The sequence below is a fragment of the Ipomoea nil genome, unplaced genomic scaffold (assembly GCF_001879475.1).
Source record: "Ipomoea nil cultivar Tokyo-kokei standard unplaced genomic scaffold, Asagao_1.1 scaffold2610, whole genome shotgun sequence".
NCBI classification, from domain to species: domain Eukaryota; kingdom Viridiplantae; phylum Streptophyta; class Magnoliopsida; order Solanales; family Convolvulaceae; genus Ipomoea; species Ipomoea nil.
In genome coordinates, this window is record NW_017619038.1 from 1425150 (window position 1) to 1443968 (window position 18819).

The 18819-nt window shown below is 32.1% G+C and overlaps 1 protein-coding gene and 1 non-coding gene across 2 annotated transcripts; both read left to right on the plus strand.

Annotated features, from left to right (window-relative positions):
• Positions 1 to 847: 847 nt before the first annotated feature.
• On the plus strand, positions 848 to 921 carry TRNAR-UCG. Its single transcript has one exon. It is a non-coding gene; the product is annotated as a tRNA-Arg (tRNA).
• A 6702-nt stretch (positions 922 to 7623) lies between these two features.
• Positions 7624 to 12672, plus strand: LOC109154240 (UDP-glucuronic acid decarboxylase 1). The gene is made up of 7 exons (XM_019302075.1): positions 7624 to 8464; positions 8707 to 8854; positions 8932 to 9011; positions 10744 to 10827; positions 10969 to 11043; positions 11943 to 12035; positions 12166 to 12672. The coding sequence occupies exons 1-7, from the start codon at positions 7847 to 7849 to the stop codon at positions 12373 to 12375; spliced, it is 1308 nt and encodes a 435-aa protein (XP_019157620.1). The 5' UTR covers positions 7624 to 7846; the 3' UTR covers positions 12376 to 12672.
• Positions 12673 to 18819: the final 6147 nt, after the last annotated feature.

Genomic DNA, 18819 nt, shown 5'->3' on the forward strand with positions numbered 1-18819 from the left:
GAGTTATTGTTTCTTTGATTGAATGTAATGTTGGTTCGATGTTTCGCCACTATCATTTTGGATAGTTTGAGACTTGATATGAATTAATGATCTTTCTTTTTTCAATAATAATAATAATAATAATAATAATAAATCTCCAAATATCCCATTGTTTAGAGGTCAGCAAGGCTACACCATGATTGCCATCATTGGGTTTGTTTATTATCCAATTTTGAATAAATTTCACTTTTGGTCCCACGACTTTTGATGTTCTATCACTTTTGGTGCACAACTTTAAATTTTTTTAATTTTGGTGCCTAACTTTGTTATTTTTATCAGTTTTGATCCTTTTGGCAAAATTGATTGCAAAATGTTGCTGAATTTTATATTTTTAGGGGTAAAATCGTCATCACAAGGAAACATCTTCAATATCTTAACAAAAGCACTGTAAAATCATATTTATAGGCGATTGATCGATGAGAATAATGGGGAAGACGGGCAGAAACCAGACAAATTTATGGAATTTATAGTTTCGACGATTGAAAAACTCTTCGTTTCCTCTTAATATGATTTTTCTTTTGTTTAAATATTGAAGTTTTTTCCATGGGATGACGATTTTGCCCCTAAAATATAAAATCTGAAAATATTTTACCGTCAATTTGGTTGGAAGGACCAAAACTGATAAAAATAACAAAGTTAGGCACCAAAATTGAAAAAATTTAAAGTTGTGCACCAAAAGTGATAAGAACTCAAAAGTCGTGGGACCAAAATGAAATTAATTCTCCAATTTTAGGTTAAAGTAGGGCACAAGAGCATACACGTATAAGTACTGATACAAATACTATTCTTTACTTTTTAATAAACATCTGACCGCATAGCGCAGTGGATTAGCGCGTCTGACTTCGGATCAGAAGGTCGTGGGTTCAACTCCCACTGTGGTCGATTTTTCATAGTTTTACGCCAGCGCCTAATCCAAATTACACTTCTACCCCCCATACATACATGTGATAAAAATATTTAAGATTTCCTTAGCTCGGTAATTCCTTAAAATTACATTTTCTTTTGAAATATTTTTCTACAACTAAATCACAAAACATATTTTGCACTTTGGCAACATTGCTCAAAAAAAATTAATTCAACATTTAAATAATTTAGCAACATATTTTAGTATCCTTCAATTGGTAATTCATCCATTCAGTATTATATTGAAAATAATATTCACCTAAATAAATTAGAAAATATATTATCTAATAAATTAATCAACTTTAATTCAACACTTAAATAATTTAGCAACATATTTTGGTATCCTTCAATTGGCAATTCATCCATTTAAGTATTATATTGAAAATAATATTCATCAATTTGTCTAACAACACTATATCAATTCCTAAATAAATTAGAAAATATATTATCTAATAAATTAATCAACTTTAATAAAATATTTAACTACAAAAATATATTTAAATACATATTATTGGATATATTAGACCCAGACCAAGATTATAAAGCTACTAAGCCCAAGTGAAAAAAATTAAGGACTTGTTTTGAGACAAGGGAGCTCGACAACCAACCTTAGGGTTGGCCTAAGGTTGGTTGGCCTGAGTCGGTGAGGTTGGACCGGCAAAGCAAGGAGGACAAGTCGCGCATGACACAATTGGCCATGCAAGGATGTCAGAACGGCAAAATACGATCAATTAATGCAGTTGTAATTGCCTGGTCCACATGCATGGAACAACGTCGGGTTGAGCGGGTAGTTGTCTAGATATACTTTAAAAAAAAAAAAAAAAACAACGCACTTGTCTTGTCTAATCATCTCATGTCCTATTGAAACACACTATTGTAATATCCTAACAATTCAATACAACATTCATCTTACCTTGTCTTAGTAGTACACAATGTTTGTAACTTTTGAACCATCTTTGCTAATATTATTCTTGTCCTTTATGAGCATTCTTCTTGTCTTTATGTTTTTATTCTTTCATTTAATTGGATTAGTTAATTTGGTTCGATCCGACTTTTTTTTTTTTCAACACGCACATATATACACACACAATAAATATTATAACATGGCCGAAGAAGTAGTTTTTGTCAAAACAGGGTGCAATCTCTATCTCTATCTCTATATATATTAAAGTAAAATGATGGCTACAAAATTTTTCCTCCAAAGTGTGAATGCATTTTGATAGAAACAAGATTAACAAGTATGAATGCATTAATTGTGTGGGTAGATGTATTTATGCATATTTTTTGAAGTTATTATGTGTATTTATATTTTATAAATTATATTTTATTATATCTCTATCTCTATCTCTATATCTCTATATATATTAAAGCAAAATGAAGTAGGGAAAAAAATTTATTGGTAAAGTTTTATATTTAATATAATTTGTGTGTGTGTGTGTGTGTGTGTATATGTATATATATATATATATATATATATATATATATATATATATATATATATATATATATATATATATATATATGTATGTATATATATATATATATGTATATATGTATATATATGTGTGTGTGTATATATATATATATATATATATATATATATATATATATATATATATATATATATATACACACACATATATATACATATATATATATACATATATATATATATATATATATATATATATATATATATATATATATATATATATATTCATTTAAACCTCAATTATAATTAATTTGATTCCGCATATATAAAAAGAAGAAATTAGATATAAAATAAACATATACTTCTTACATAAATAATCTTTTTCAAATGAATAAATTTTTTGTGGAGATTTTCGACAAATATTGCCTCTTATTTTATTTATAAATTTTATTTAAATACGTTAGTTATATAATTAAAGTAGTTATTTCAAATTCAAATTCAAAAAATAATACAAGTAACAATAAACTTTAAAATCAACATAATAATAACATAATTAAACTTTTAAAAATATTAAATATTACATTGTATAGTTATACTTACATTTTTAATAAAACTAATTATGAGCTGAAGAACTCAAGTACGTTTTTCTGTTTCCACAACCATTACTTTCTTTGCTAATTTTAAAGGATGTCAAAAATTTAATTGGTAAATTTGTTAAATTAGTAATACTCCGTGCATCGCATGTGATATTGTTGGTTTTTCTTTTTTCTTTATTATGTATTTTTTAATTTCGTTGTGAGGTGTGTGGGGGTTGTTGGGGGGGGGGGGGGGGGCTGGGGAGCACATGATGTTATCTTCAATGTGAAGTTGTTTTGAAGTGTTGATTGCTTTTGAGATCCACATCCTTTAAGATAGCTACTTTGAGATTCATCATGAAGAATAATTGTTTTTCAAATTTTTTTGTTAATTTAATAAATGTATTCTTATTATTGTATAGCTACTTGTTCATCAAGGAAAGGTAATGACATGCGGAACTAACACACAAAGAAAGTGTCTTTTGAATTTAAAATAATTATTTTATACTTCATCAAAATAACGTTAGATTTATATTAAAGTTAATTAGTTACAAACACACCTAATGTACGATAAAAATTTTCAATGAATAAAATTAAAGCTAAAGCTATATAATCAAAATGTAAAAAGTTGTACTTACTAGTCACTACTTGTGTAGGAAAATGTTGTAAAAGTATATATAAAAAATGTAAAACTGAAAGAATTTGCAAGTATATATATAAGAAAGTAAGTACAATGTATACTTTATTATATTTAATAGTGTTAACAACTTAGGTCGAAAAAGAAAAAAAAAAACAAAAAAAAAAGAATAAAATTAAAAATTATGTGACTTTACAAGAGAGCAAATATAAATGTACAAGTTAACATTGTATCTAATTACATCGGCACATTTTTATTCCCATCGTTTATATAATTTTAAGATTAACAAATCATACTTTTATTGAATAATGCTAAATACTCGTGAATTTTTGTAGACAAATTTGTGCATATTACTTGTGTAGTTAAGCTGCTTCATTTGGTTCATTCCTAATAAAATCAACAAGTTCATAAATGATGGATAGACATACGAAAAAGAAATTATGAAACTTAGACATTTCCAATGGTTAAAAAAAATGGGGATGAAGAAGGGGAAAAAGGAGAGAATAGGATTGAATGAGAGAAAGAGGGAGGAGCTGAGGAAGACAGTTTTCGGAGAGACAGTCTTCCAGGGCGCGTGGTGAGTGAGTAACACACGCGAATCGCGTATTCACGTAGTGCGTGTCGCTCACGCGCCATAGAGACGTGCAAATGGTGGGGGACAGCCTGTTCCCAACCATCTGCTATATATTAAAAAAAAAATATTTTATAAACCAAAATCAAGCTTCAACGACTTTTTTTTTTTTAATTTTATTTTGTTATTTTATTTTTTAAATTTATTTTTAAAATTTTATTTCAAATTTTGTATTTTGTTATTCAATTTTATTTTCATTTAAATTAAAATTAAATTAAAATTATAAAATTAAAATTATTAATTATAGAAAAGTAAATAAAATAATATATGATGTATAGGAGTGCAGAGAAGTATGACCCACAAAAAGGGAGAAAATGAGAGAAGAATTGGAGAGGAAATAGAAGATAAGATTATATGGTGATATGGAAGAGTTGGACCCACAAATTGAAAAGAAAATGGAAGAACCATTGTGGATGTCGTTATCAACATGTTCAAATTCAAGTATGGCAAATTCCCAATAGTTACATGTGTAGCATCACTAAGAAAAAAAAATAAAAAAAATATTGCCAACACACTTTCTTGGTCGAGTCTATTAGACATGGTCTTTCTATTATGGATTTGCATATGTTATGTGATTTGTGAGCTATTACACATGCACATAGTTTATCCATTCTATATTCTTGAGTAGTGATTGAGAGTTTTCATCTTCTCTCTCACAAAGATACAAATCAAAAGAATTTCAGAAACCATGAGTAATAAGCATTGCATATAAAAGGGGCTAACCTAACTGAGTTGGTTTAGTTATCACAAGGTTTCAAATTTGACTCTCTATAAGAGCTACATATTGGTCTTTTTGTTTTTAGTCGGTCAGTTATAAAGATCCTTGATTGATTTATCTTATTGTGATCTTTTGTCGGATAAAATTACAAAGCCAATTTTACCCCACCTTTAAATAGCTACGAGAGGCTTTCTTGTAAGTCAAAGAATTAACAAAAAGTATATATTTTGATGCCATGAGCTCATTTCGAACTCTGCAACTTCGAAGAGTTTCATTTATTGTCCTTAATTCGGACTCGACAATTGAGCTTCAATTCTACGATGCCGAAAACTATTGTCACTTCCGGCGAGACGCCGTCAACTTCCTCGCAACTCAACTCCTCCTTGCGCATAATATGCCGCGTGTACATGTTGTGACATACATCTTTACCCTATATTTCTGCTGAGTTGTTTATTATCTTTCCTATTTATTCAGCGAATGCGGAAATGTCTATTCAATTTCAATGAAAAATTAATAATGTATAAGTTATGTCAAGCACGTTGTGCTCAGATGGCATATAGTGACCTCTCTCATGTGGGAGGTCATAACATCAAGTCTCAGTGGATGTGTTGTTAACTCTGTGTGCTTCATTAAGTTAAGAAAGTATGTTTGAACAGATACTACAATGTAATAGAGTAGTATAAAACGAGTGAAATAATAGAGAAATAGGATTTATAAGCCTATCAAAACGAGTTCAGATTAAGGATTAGCTGCCTTTAGCTGGAGTATGAAAACTTTTACTTTCATCGTTGTTGTGAGGGTGTTAGATAGAGATATAGAGTGAGCTCAGAGTTTGATTTTTTTTTTTTTTTAATAAAGAAGCTAATTCATTAATCATAGGTTGAAATGTTTATAATAAAGAAGCTAATTCATTAATCATAGGTTGAAATGTTTATAATAAAGATTGATGGAATGGTCAAACATTCCTTACACTGACATATAAACAACTTTCCTAGCAATGCTAGGGAAAACTTGATTCGCAGACTGTTTCACAAATTTGAAACTGAATTCTTTGGAGGAATATAAAGCTTCTTTAATGATTTGGTCAAACGTACCCAAAATTGACACTGGTTGAATAGTCTTGCACACCACCTGAGCATCTATTTTAATTTTGCTATCCATTGACAATATCTCCATAGGGCTGAATTGCATATCATAGTTTAGAGGACTATCTTTTCCATTGTCATGTTTGTCACCCAGGATGAGATTCACATACGCCATGACTAGTTTTATCGTTTCACGCTTTATGAAAAAGAACACGCCAAGTAAACGAGAGGAAAAAACTCGTCAAAACAACGAGAGGAAAAACATAGAATCTGCAAACAAATTTAAACCAGTAAAACAAAGCAAAGGGAAACAACAATGAGAAAATAAGGGAGTAACGATCGGTAGCGGGGGAGATGGAGGGGTGGGGCAAGGCGTAGCCGGTGACGAAGGGGGAGAATGGAAGAGAACACGGTAAAAGGCAGAGAAGACAATAAAGGCGAACACTCTTGCGATGGAGATGGTGGCAGGGGAAGACGATCGGACGCTGCCTCCGATCCACTTTCTTCACAGAGGTGACGACCGTGTAAAAATTTAATCAGTTTCTTCACCTATAATTAGATAAATAACAATTTTTACCCTCAATTTGGAATGTGTATTAGGGTTACAACATATGTCAATAGGTCATAAAATGAGTAAGTTCTTCTACTAAAATGTTGAATCCCCAACGTCAAGGGTTCCCATACTCTGACTCGATAAAGCATTTGAAAAGATGTAAATCACGGTGACTCAAATGATCAGTAGACAGGGTTAAATGTCGGTGCGCACAAGAAATCTATTTACTTTGGGCATAATCCCAAACTGCTTACTGTACTGAACGAGTGAGTTAAGCCCGTGCGGACATAAAATGTAAATCATGCTGGGCCAAATGACGATGCTCAGAAGGCAATCGTTATACCCTGCACCACGGTGCACATAGCACTGTGCATCCCGCGCCTCCCAAAACGACGTTGTTTTGTTAAGTTGTGTGGGGAGTCGACGCGATAGAGTGTATGTGTATTATGTTATATAATTATGTACATTATGTTATACAATTATGTACATTTGGGTATACAATTATGTACATTTTTTTTATACAATTATGTACATTCGAACACGCGATTTTTTTAACAGTTAAAAGTTTATGTTTATTATGTTATACAATTATGTACATTTTCAAAACATGATTTTTTTTTTTTAATTAACAGCAAACACGGAAAAGTGAAATTTAAAAAAAAAAAAAATACAAAAACGACGTCGTTTTGCACCAGGGCGCACAATGTAATGTGCGCTCTGATGCACGATATAAATTGTCCTTAGAAGGGATCTGCCCACTTTAGATATAACCCTATATTGTGGTTGTCGAAGTTTAAACTTTGATCTTTTTTTTTTTTCAAATAGTGACTACTGAACCAATGAGCTAAACCCGTGCGGACATAAAATGAGTAACTTCTCCCAAAATGAGTAACTTACATCTACTACTTCTGGTGCAGAAAAAAAGAGAAGAAAGAGTTGTTGATATGTCAGATCGCACTTAATGGGCTGGATTGACATAGTTCTAACATCTGGACCCAGACCCCAGCCCATTAAAGCCCAGTCCATTTAACTACATCTCTGATCTGAAATAATCTTTCTCATTGGCCATTGCCATTCACTCTCTCTCTTCAAACTGTTGAAAGAGAAGAGAAGTTCAGGTAGCGCCTTCAAGCACCTACCACTTCTTTGTCTTCCAATATATACACAGCCGATTTGCATTTCAGTTGCAGAGCAATTCAAGCCTCCATTTTTCACCTGAAAAAAGGATTCGAAAACTCGATAATTCAAGACAGACAGAGAGGAGGAATTCGCCATGAAATTGCACAAACAGGCGAGCGTGAATTACAGAAGAGATGAAGAGACGGCCCAGAATACCCCGCCTTACTCCCCCAAAACCCTGAAACACCCCAGATCTCTACCCAGATCCATCAACTATCTCCTCAGAGAGCAGAGGCTTTTGTTCATTCTCGTCGGTATTCTCATTGGCTCCACTTTCTTCATCATCCAGCCCAGCCTTTCACATCTCAGCTCTTCTTCCCCGATTCCCAGATCCCACTCTTTCCACCTCTCCAACAGGGAGGCGCTCCCCGAGTATACCCCTGCCAGGAGTAGCGGATATGGCGCGGCCGGGATCGGGAGAGTGCCCGTCGGGATTGCGAGGAAGCGGATGCGGATTGTGATCACCGGCGGGGCCGGGTTCGTCGGCAGTCATTTGGTCGATAAGCTGATGAAGAGAGGCGACGATGTGATCGTCATTGATAATTTCTTCACCGGCAGGAAGGAGAACGTGATGCACCATTTCGGGAATCCGAGGTTTGAGCTCATCCGACATGATGTTGTGGAGCCCATTTTGCTGGAGGTCGATCAGATTTACCACTTGGCTTGCCCTGCTTCCCCGGTTCATTACAAGTATAATCCTGTCAAAACAATCATATCCTTTTTTTTTTTTTTTTTTTTTACTTGGATTCGCGCGTTTCTTGATTTTTTTTTTAACTAAAATATGCAAATTGCATGATCTTTAGGATGCTGGTCGTGAAATCTTTGTCCTTTATGCTTGTTTTGTTGTTTACTAATGAATCTTAATTAGAATATGTGTGATTATAATTTATAATTGATTGATTGCTCTTATGGATGTTGAAAATGTGCTTTGAGAACCTTGACTGCAATTATTACAAGACAAATGTTATGGGCACTCTTAACATGCTGGGACTTGCAAAGAGGATTGGTGCAAGGTTCTTGCTTACTAGTACGAGTGAGGTTTATGGAGATCCACTTGAGCATCCCCAGAAGGAAACTTATTGGGGAAATGTTAATCCAATAGGTATTGTGTATACTCTCAATAGGATTATATATATGGTTAGGTGTTGTTAATGAGTTTGAGTGTCATACAACAATTAGGTGAGCGGAGTTGCTATGATGAGGGAAAACGTACTGCCGAGACTTTGACTATGGATTATCACCGAGGTGCAGAAGTGGAGGTAAAGAGGCATTTGCTTAATTATTAGTCATAACTCATAAAATGCTATGTCAAGTTTGTTGTGGTGTTTTTGTTTTTTTGTCCTTATATCTCTTTTGCGTCTGCAAAGGTTCCTTTCTTTTAAAGATCGTTGTGGTGTTTTTGTTTTGTTCTAAAGGAAGTCTGAGGTGGAATCTATAGGTGAATTAAATAGAAAAAACTAAATGTATAAGCTTTTAAAGTAAGTTTCTAAAATTAAGGCAAAGCTGGGATTGGGTGACCATTTATGGCACACAATGGTATGCATAATCCAAAGCGCGTGAAGTGTCTAGGAGGAAAATATAGATATTATTTACTTCTTGTGATCTCTTTGTATCAAAGATTGATATTTTGGTACAAACATTTTCCTTTCTCTTCCCGTAGGCACTTGTTTTTTAATATGAAACTAAAATGAAGACAAGTTAGTTTTCCAGAGGGATGGAAACAAAATCATTTCTTTCACATCTACTGTTTTGACACTTGATTCTTTTGCAATTATGGTTTGTATTTAACATGACCATAACTCTTTTTGTTTGTTTGTTTTTGTATTATTTTGTTTTTTTGTTTTGTTTTGTTTTTTTTTAAATTTTAATTTTCTAATTTTTTTAAGAAGCAGACATGCCATAAAAGGGTTACAAATTATTGCTTTAATAAGCCCTCAAAACTATTTATGATACTTCAATTGCACCCTTGAACTCAAAAAGGTTCATATGAGCACTTGACTTTTGAAAAAAGAAGAAGCAAATGAGTCTATTTTACCTGTAAACATCTAGTCAGTGTTAATTTGAAAAGCCATATCTTATTTTATATTAAATTTTAAACTTATGTGGATCTGTTATTTAATAATAATAATAATAATAATAATAATAATAATAATAATAATAATAATAGTTGTTGTTATTATTGTTATTATTATTATTATTATTATTATTAACTTCTAACAAATCTACGGAGCCCGATGAACTGATTGAAGACTTATGAAATTGGCCTTTTTTAAAAAAAATCTTGATGAAGAGTCCTCTTCATCAAGATCTGACAAAGAACGGTTCCTCTTTGTCACAAAGATGAACAGTTCCTCTTCACCGCTCACCAGGATCTGATGAAGAGGAATAATTCTTCCTTGTCAAATTCAGAAAGGTGGTAGTAATTCTTTCTTTGTCTATAAAAACTTTGTACTTGCCGTTCATCATAATTGTCAGTCATGCTTTTGCCGATTTTTCATTGTTCTCGGATGCAGTAGAAAGCTAAGGTAGCTACTTCCCATGATTTTTAATTATTATTATTATTATTAAAGTAATAAATCAGTCATTTATTAATTAAATGGAAAATATAAAAAATAATATAAATTATAAATGAAATTTGCCAACTAAGCAAATAAACATGACAGATAAGTGATAACCTACTACAACAGGTAATAATCAGGTAAAATGGAGTCAATGGTGCTCTTCTTCTTTTTTTTTTTTTCCTCCCCAAAGTTCAAGAGTTCATGTGTACCTTTTCAAGTTCAAGAGTACAATTGAATTATCCTAAATAGTATGAGCATTTATTTGGTTCTTTTCCCTATTTCATTTACACAGACTTACACAAAATTTCCTTTAGATTTTTCATTCTAATGTCCTTGCATGCACTGTCTGCAATTTGGGTACCTATATTTACCAGGTTACATTGATAATCCAAGTGGCATGCAGATAAGTGTGATTTTTTCCCCTTTGCAGGTGCGCATTGCCCGTATTTTCAATACATATGGACCTCGAATGTCACTAGATGATGGACGTGTTGTCAGTAACTTTGTAGCTCAGGTTTGTTTATAATATGTGTGTGTATTTATAATTATTTATGGATAACTATAATTCATTATAATACTCCGTATTATATAGTTCAGTTTGCTCTTCCCTTAAGTATCTAACAGCAATAGTTATTTCTATGTTATTGTTGTGTAGGCTATTCGCAAGCAACCTATGACAGTGTATGGCGATGGACAGCAAACAAGAAGCTTCCAATATGTTTCTGACTTGGTATGCCATCTTAATATCTATCTTCATATCTGAATCAATTTTTATTTGGGGGTGCATCTTCTATCATTATGTCTATTGTCTCCTAGATGCTGAACATTTGTGATGGCAATATGTAGTTGAGTTCTTGGTGCCTCTCTCTTTGCCACAAATTTTGACAATTTGGCTCATCCCTCATGGTTGTGCAATTCTAGTTGCAGTTTTGTTTCTTTACTGTTGATGCAAATATTTTATGTAAGACCTTTTGATGCCCTTTGCCATCAAGCATCCACGTGGCTGCTACCACTTGTAAGTTAGTAGATCAATCCACATTAGCTCACGAATCACATACTTGTCATCATAAAGAATGTGATCCATTCATTTTCTACTACTGCCAACTAGATTCTCGTTTGGAGAAAAGCAAGATAACTATACTACTCCCTTTATCCTTTTTATTTGGGTCTTCTCCAATTATGTAGTAAAGGTAACTTTTGACCATTTTTTTTTTTTGGGTAGACGAAAGACTTGGAAAACCACATCGAAACCTACCACTCTAGACTAAGCCTCGAATCCCTCTTTGTTTTTCATGCAAGGAAAAGCTTGCTGCTTTCCAGTAATGATTAATGAATATAGCATTAAGGAAGCCCTAAACAGATTTTTCATTTGTGTTTTCCCAACAAGCCTTACTGGAACAATTCAAAAGTATCTTACCGTTATTTTTCTGCAATAACATGACTCTGAAGACACCTTGTCTCCTATCTCGCTCTTACTGCATATGAACTTTTTCCTGAGCAATTCCATAATTTTTATGCTCTTGTATTGAATACTTGGAAACAACCACTTTTACGCATGTTAACTGTGCATGTCAGCCTGAAGTTTCTCAAAATTTGATGTTGGAGTAAAATGTGTTTTTCTTGGTGAAGGTTGATGGACTGGTAGCGTTGATGGAAGGTGAGCATGTTGGGCCTTTCAACCTGGGAAATCCAGGGGAGTTCACCATGTTGGAGCTTGCTGAGGTCTGTAAAAGATGTTTTTATTCCTTTCTTCAATCATACATCTTTACATATAGAAAAAGGGAAACAAATTATTTTATCAATATATCATTACACATACAAGTCCTACAATACTGAACATATATTTTGATAGGTTGTGAAAAAAGTGATTGATCCTAGTGCAACAATCGAATTTAAACCCAACACTGCTGACGACCCTCACAAGAGGAAGCCAGACATCAGTAGAGCAAAGGAACTTCTAAATTGGGAGCCGAGAATCCCCCTGCAGGATGGGCTGCCCCTCATGGTCAATGATTTCCGCAATCGCATCTTGAATGAAGATGAAGGAAAAGGGAACAAGTAAACAAACAGTATGTATAGATCATACTCTAGTGTCTTATGTTGTTTATTTCTTTGTCTAGTTCATATATTCATTCTTTCTTCTTCACACGTGGGGCCACCCCAACAGCTATAGTATCTAGCACTGTTCTACAGCAATAGGAATAAATTGTCTTATTTTGATTTTGATTTTTTCTTCTTTTTTTGGGGTTAAATTCAAATTTTGTATCTTTACCCTTAATTCAAAATTGGGCATTGCCTTGCTGTGTAAAACTCCTTTGTGATATTAGTAAGAAGCTATAGTTTTCTGTGTCTAAATGTCTTTCATTTTGTTCCCTATGACTAAAGTAATATTACAGCTTCCAAATGGGAAGCCCGGCCCATATGGGCTGGCCTGTCACGGGTTATATTTTTTTTATGGGTAACCCGGCTTGTCATATAGTGGGTTGGCGGGTTAAATAGGATAGGTTGTCAACTTGGTCAGCAGTAATACCTTAAATATGTACAAATTTGATACTTAAAAGACATTTTATTGGATGAAATTAAAATTTGAGGATCAAAATTGTGACATCTTATAATCAATTAACTATTTTAGTAATTTATCTCATTTTACAAATAATTTTAAGTTTGACATGATTACATGACATGAATGAGTTTATTTTTTGGTGTAGGAATATTTTTTTAAATTTCTTCTATGATTGTAATTTCTATTCCTTTCATGCATTAAAGCAGGGATAGGATTAAAAAAAGAAAGTGAAAGAATGAAAATATTCTTTGATGTGGCACAAATTTAATGACTAAAAAGATATTTTGATTTGATATTTAACAAGTCATAATGTTTCACGTCTAGATGACAAATCTAACATTAAAAATGTGTAGAAGATAGTTAGAGAACATTGATAACTTGTGAAGATGTTTACACATAGAAGTGAAGAAGACAAAGAAAAAGTTTGGGAATCAATTTAGAAAAAGAAGTAAATGTAAAGACTAAAGAGAAAAGAGAAAGAAGAAAAGGTAGGAATTGAAGAGATTTATGAAATAAATTGAAGAGGAAATGGGAAAGGAATAGGCATCTGATTCTTGAGATAGAGCTAATATAATGGTTGAGAAACAAAGTTCACTTTCTAGCTAGCTAGATAGCTACAATGGAATTTGTTCTCTATGGGGTCTAAACCTTTATTCCAATCCATGCATGTTTGCATACATGTGCTGCCCTTATACACGTACATATACCACCTATACACACATATATGATGTGAGGATCCTCGATTGAGATTCAAATTCATGTCGATCTACTGCTTTAACAAAATGTAACTTACCATGCATTAAATTATGTTTTACCAGGATTATGTGGTCTAATGGTATCCGGGTTGGACTTTCAATTGGAAGATTATGAGTTCAAGCCTCTGTGGAGGCGTTATTGGTTCTTTGTGTTTCAGTAGGTTGAGAAAGTATATGAACAGATACTATAATGAGAGCCAGTAACTTTCAAAATATGGTATGCAACACTAACACTCTGCAATCCGCACCCAATTGTGCTAAATGCGTTTCTAAACAATTATTTGGTTAGATGTAGTTGCAATTCAATTACAACAAAATTCTTTGGCCACCCGAATTCAATTGTTATACCATGGATCAAGGTTCATATTGCATTGTGAACCCTGATACAAAAATTATGTACCTTTCGTTAACACATTCTGTATCTACAGTTAACCGTTCCTGTACATGTAACCAAATAATTTGATAATTGCTGACACATAATATGATAGCTACATGGACAAAAACTATCAACTGCAGCGTGTAGGTACAAAATGGGTCTACTATAGATACATAATCATATAACCAAAAATTAGTGTAATTTTCCTTACTCATAAATTTAGAATCACGCATGCAATTCTCACCAAGATAATGCCCATTGTATTTTAATTGAATATTCATCAACGAATATTATCTATGATTTCAATTGACTATACCTATGCCATACCCATTTATATGGATGGTGGAGTGTCAATTGAGAAAATGAATAATATTATACATTCTCACAAGACTTATCCGGCGTTTGATTGGAAGAAATTAGAATTTCATTCCTACTTACTTCCCACCTAATTCCGAAAGCAACTAAATTTCTTAGTTTGGTTGGAGGGAATTGCAATTTCATTTTCATGGAATTAGAATTCCATGCCCCCGTCCCCCCCCCCCTCCCCCCCCCCCCCCCCCGATTTGAATTCCCTGAATTTTAGGAAGAAAAAAGATAATCCCGAGACAAAATTTTATCTCCATTTTTTAAACTTAAAATTGATATATGACCTTCCCTTCTAGATGATATCGTGTATTATTCTTTGACTACTGTCAACAAAGAACGCCGTTCCTGAGCAATAATCATTATAGGCCAACCTTAATCAAGTATGTTAATTTTCTCAAAACTCTCAAATATTTAAATTTGTATGGGTGTGTTGTATAATGTTCATTCGACTATCAGAATGCAAATTTTACTGCTCAAAATTTAGGCAAATACGTTATATACACATATCAAATTTAAATACTTGAAAGGTTTGAGAAAATATACTTGATTAAGGTTGGCTTAGAATGATTATGGCTCAGGAATGACGTTCTTTGTTGACAGTACTCGAAGAATAATACACGCTATCATCTAGAAGGGAAGGTCAGCCATCAATTTTAGGTTAAAAAAAAAAAGGGAGGGGTAATTTGACTCAGGATTATCATTTTTTCTTCCTAAAATCCGCGAAACTAAAATCCCGAGGGGCATGAGATTCTAATTCAATGAAAATGAGGGAATTGCAATTCCCTCTAACTAAACTAAGGGGGGTGTATTCAATCATGACTTTTGTAGAGTTTTAAAGACTTTAAAAATAATAGATTTTAATAAACTTTGATGGACTTTCATAGAGTCGTTCAAAATTTTTTTAAAACTTTATAAGACTCTATAAAAGTCTATCAACTTTCATAGACTTTATCAACTTTTTATTTTAAAAAGTCTACAAAAGTCATTGAAATTCTAAATTGAATACATCCTTACAAATTTTCAATGATTTTGATTCTTATCATTTACAATTTTCTTACAAAACATTTATAATATATCATAAAATTCTTCTTATTATATAGTTCTTCACCAACATCAACATTCTCAACATTATTATTTTTATCAATAGTATGCTGAGACTTATATGCTAATTACTTATATATATATATATATATATATTATTAATAAACATCAACAAAAAAAAAATTTTATTTCTTTAGAAACTCATAACAATATTGGACAATAAAATTTATAATAAAAGACTTGATCAAATAAAATATTTAAAAATATAATTACAAGTTGCATAAAATAAAAAAATTAAAAATCTAATATTAATAATATATATAAAATTATACTTGATATAATGCTAGGCATCACGCAAATAACTATTATTTGCAATAGCAATTTGAGACTGCAAACAACAACAAGGTGCTACTATTTACAACCCCAAATTGTTGTTGCGAACAGTAATTTGCCATTCGTAGTAACCTATTGTTAAAAAGAGGAAAAATATATATTACGAATATAAACATAAAAATAATAAAAATCAAAATATATAAGTATTTATATGAATATTATGAAACATATACTAAAATTTGACGATGAATAACTTGCTTTGTTCATGTAGTTAGGGAGAATTAGAGAAAGTTATGGATAAAAAATTCATAGATAAAAATAAAAATCAATATAAACAAGTAATAATGAAGTAAAAATAATATTATTTCGAATTTTTAGATGAAGATTCTAAAGTTTAGGGGAGAGTGAAAAATTGGTAGAGTTTAGGTATGAAGAAAATATAGGATAATGAAGAAAAAATAATTTTATTGAATTTATATAGGTCTATAGAGTTTAAATAGGGAGAAAAAATAGAGTTTAAATAGAGAGAGAAAACATTCAAAGTTGTTAGAAAGAAAATTTGAAATCTTGGGTTGATGGTTGGATTTCAACTATTTATATTTGAGAATGAAAAATCTACAAAAGTCTTAAAATTAAAAAGTCTACAAAAGTTCATAACTTTTTGGATACCACATGACTTTTAAAGACTATTTAAAACTCTTAATCGAATACCACACGACTTTTAAAGAATCTTTAAAAATCTTAATTGAATACCGCCTGACTTTTAAAATCTCTCTAAAAGTTTGAATTAAATACCTCTAAACTTTTAAAGTTCAATTCATAAAAATCTTTAAAACTCTATAAAAGTCATAATTGAATACATCACTCTAAGAAATTTAAATGTCTTTGGAATTAGGTGAGAATTAAGTAGGAATGAAATTCTAATTTCTTCCAACCAAACGTCTTGTAAGTTGAGACGAAATATACCTTTTGATTATGAGGAAAAAATCCTTCTTAAAAGTATACTAAATTCTTTACTATTTTAAATATAATGTAACAAATATCTTTCATTTAATTAGGCAAACTGAAGATTATATTATCATAGAGTTAATACCCAAAATCGTCCTCGACTATAGTGGTTTTTCTCAATTTCGTCCTAAACGACTTTGGTGACCTAATATCGTCCCAGACTTTTGTGTTTCGCTCAATTTAGTCCTCCATTTGTTATTCCGTCAAATTGGTGTTAAATAAAGGGACAATTCAATAATGTCAATATTGATCTCTCTTTACTTTCAACTTGTGAAGTGCGAAATTTCTCTTTCTTGTACGAATTACACCCAGAATTACTCCCGAACCTGCAAATCAAATTTTATATTCGCAGTTTTAGGAGTAATTCTTGGAGTAATTCGTAAAAAAAAAGGGACTTCGCAGTTCACATGTCTATGAGTAAAGAGATGCCAATATTAAAATTACTGAATTGTCTATTTATATAACACAAAATGGACAGAATTACAAATGAGGGACTAAATTGAGCAAAAACATAAAAGTCTGGGACTAAATTGAGCAAAACACAAAAGTCTGGGACGATGTTAGGTCACCAAAGTCGTTTAGGACGAAATTGAGAAAAACCACGATAATCGAAGACGATTTTGGGTATTAACTCTATTATCATATTAAAATATGCTAAAAGTTAGTAAAGGTAAGGTTGCTACCAATATTTGATAACAATAAATGTTTCAACAATAATCAGAAATTTCACCAAATGCAATAATTCCTTAGTTCAGTACTGAAGAAGTTGCATTGTCTTCATCACCACTTCTGACCTGAATTATTGCACCACAAATACTTGCAGTTTTTGTTTTTGTTTTTTTTTTTTCGGTGGTGGTAAAGGGAGGTAAATTTTTGGGGCAGTAAATACTTCTTGACAAGTAGGTGAATATATATATATATATATATATATATATATATATATATATATATATAGAGAGAGAGAAAGTTAATACTCAAAATTGTTCTCGACTATAGTGGTTTTTCTCAATTTTGTCCTAAACGACTTTGGTGTCATAAAATAGTCCCAGACTTTTATGTTATTTCTCAATATTGTCCTCCGTTAGATAATCTGTTAAAAGGATGTTAAGTATAGAGATAAATTAGTAATTTCGCATTTTAAGTCTTCTCTCTCCCTTAGCCTCCTTTACTCCACCAACTGCGACTGAAAAATTACTTTGACTCCTCTCTTTCTCTTCCCAGAACTATATGCAAAACCTCAAAGCATATATAATGTCAAATTAGAATTGAACTAAAACTCACCACAAGCTTAAATTCTATCAATTCCCAGAAGATAATTCAACAAAATTAACAACAATTCAGCAAGAATACCGAAGTCTGAACCTCATGCTCACAAAATGTTAAAAAGGAACGGATGAAAATGACTAAAAATACAATCTTTAGAAACCAGTAACTCACGGCGACAATCTTAATGGCAAAAGCTCTTATAAACCCAAAAACGAGAACCCTCCAAAGCATCGTATTCTCTCCCCCTTCTGGTTGTTGATGCTAGGGAGGATTATCCCTCTTCTGCTCCTTACTCATCTTTACCCTAATGGTATTCCAGAACTCAAGAATTAAATAGCATATAATTCACCTGGGCATCCTAAAGACCTAAATCTGCTTCGGAACTGGAATTCAAACCGGAATCCTAATAACCATGCACCAAAATCCTCTATAGCGATTCAAATTCTCTGTAAGGATGATATGCAGAAAAAATTGTACACACCGCCTAGATTACTACTATTCAATGGATTAACTATTTTTCTTCCAAGCAGGAAAAAAAAAAGATAAAGAAAGATCGAGTGTTCGCAGTCGGGAATTCTCGGGGTTTCGCAGTCAAAAGTAATTTCGCAATCGGAGTCGGTGGAGACGTGGAGTAAAGGAGGCCAAGGAAGAGAGAAGACTTAAAATGTGAAATTACTAATTTATTCCTATACTTAACACTCTTTTAACAGATTATTTAACGGAGGATAATATTGAGCAATAACACAAAAGTCTGGGACTATTTTATGACACCAAAGTCGTTTAGGACAAAATTGAGAA

What these genes read in the sequence shown, in the direction of transcription:
- LOC109154240 (XM_019302075.1), top strand. Translation starts at nt 7,847, where the DNA reads ATGAAATTGCACAAACAGGCGAGCGTGAATTACAGAAGAGATGAAGAG. An exon ending in GGGAAATGTTAATCCAATAG is followed by an intron (nt 8,855 to 8,931) that starts GTATTGTGTATA and finishes TACAACAATTAG; the next exon opens with GTGAGCGGAGTTGCTATGAT. An exon ending in ACCGAGGTGCAGAAGTGGAG is followed by an intron (nt 9,012 to 10,743) that starts GTAAAGAGGCAT and finishes TCCCCTTTGCAG; the next exon opens with GTGCGCATTGCCCGTATTTT.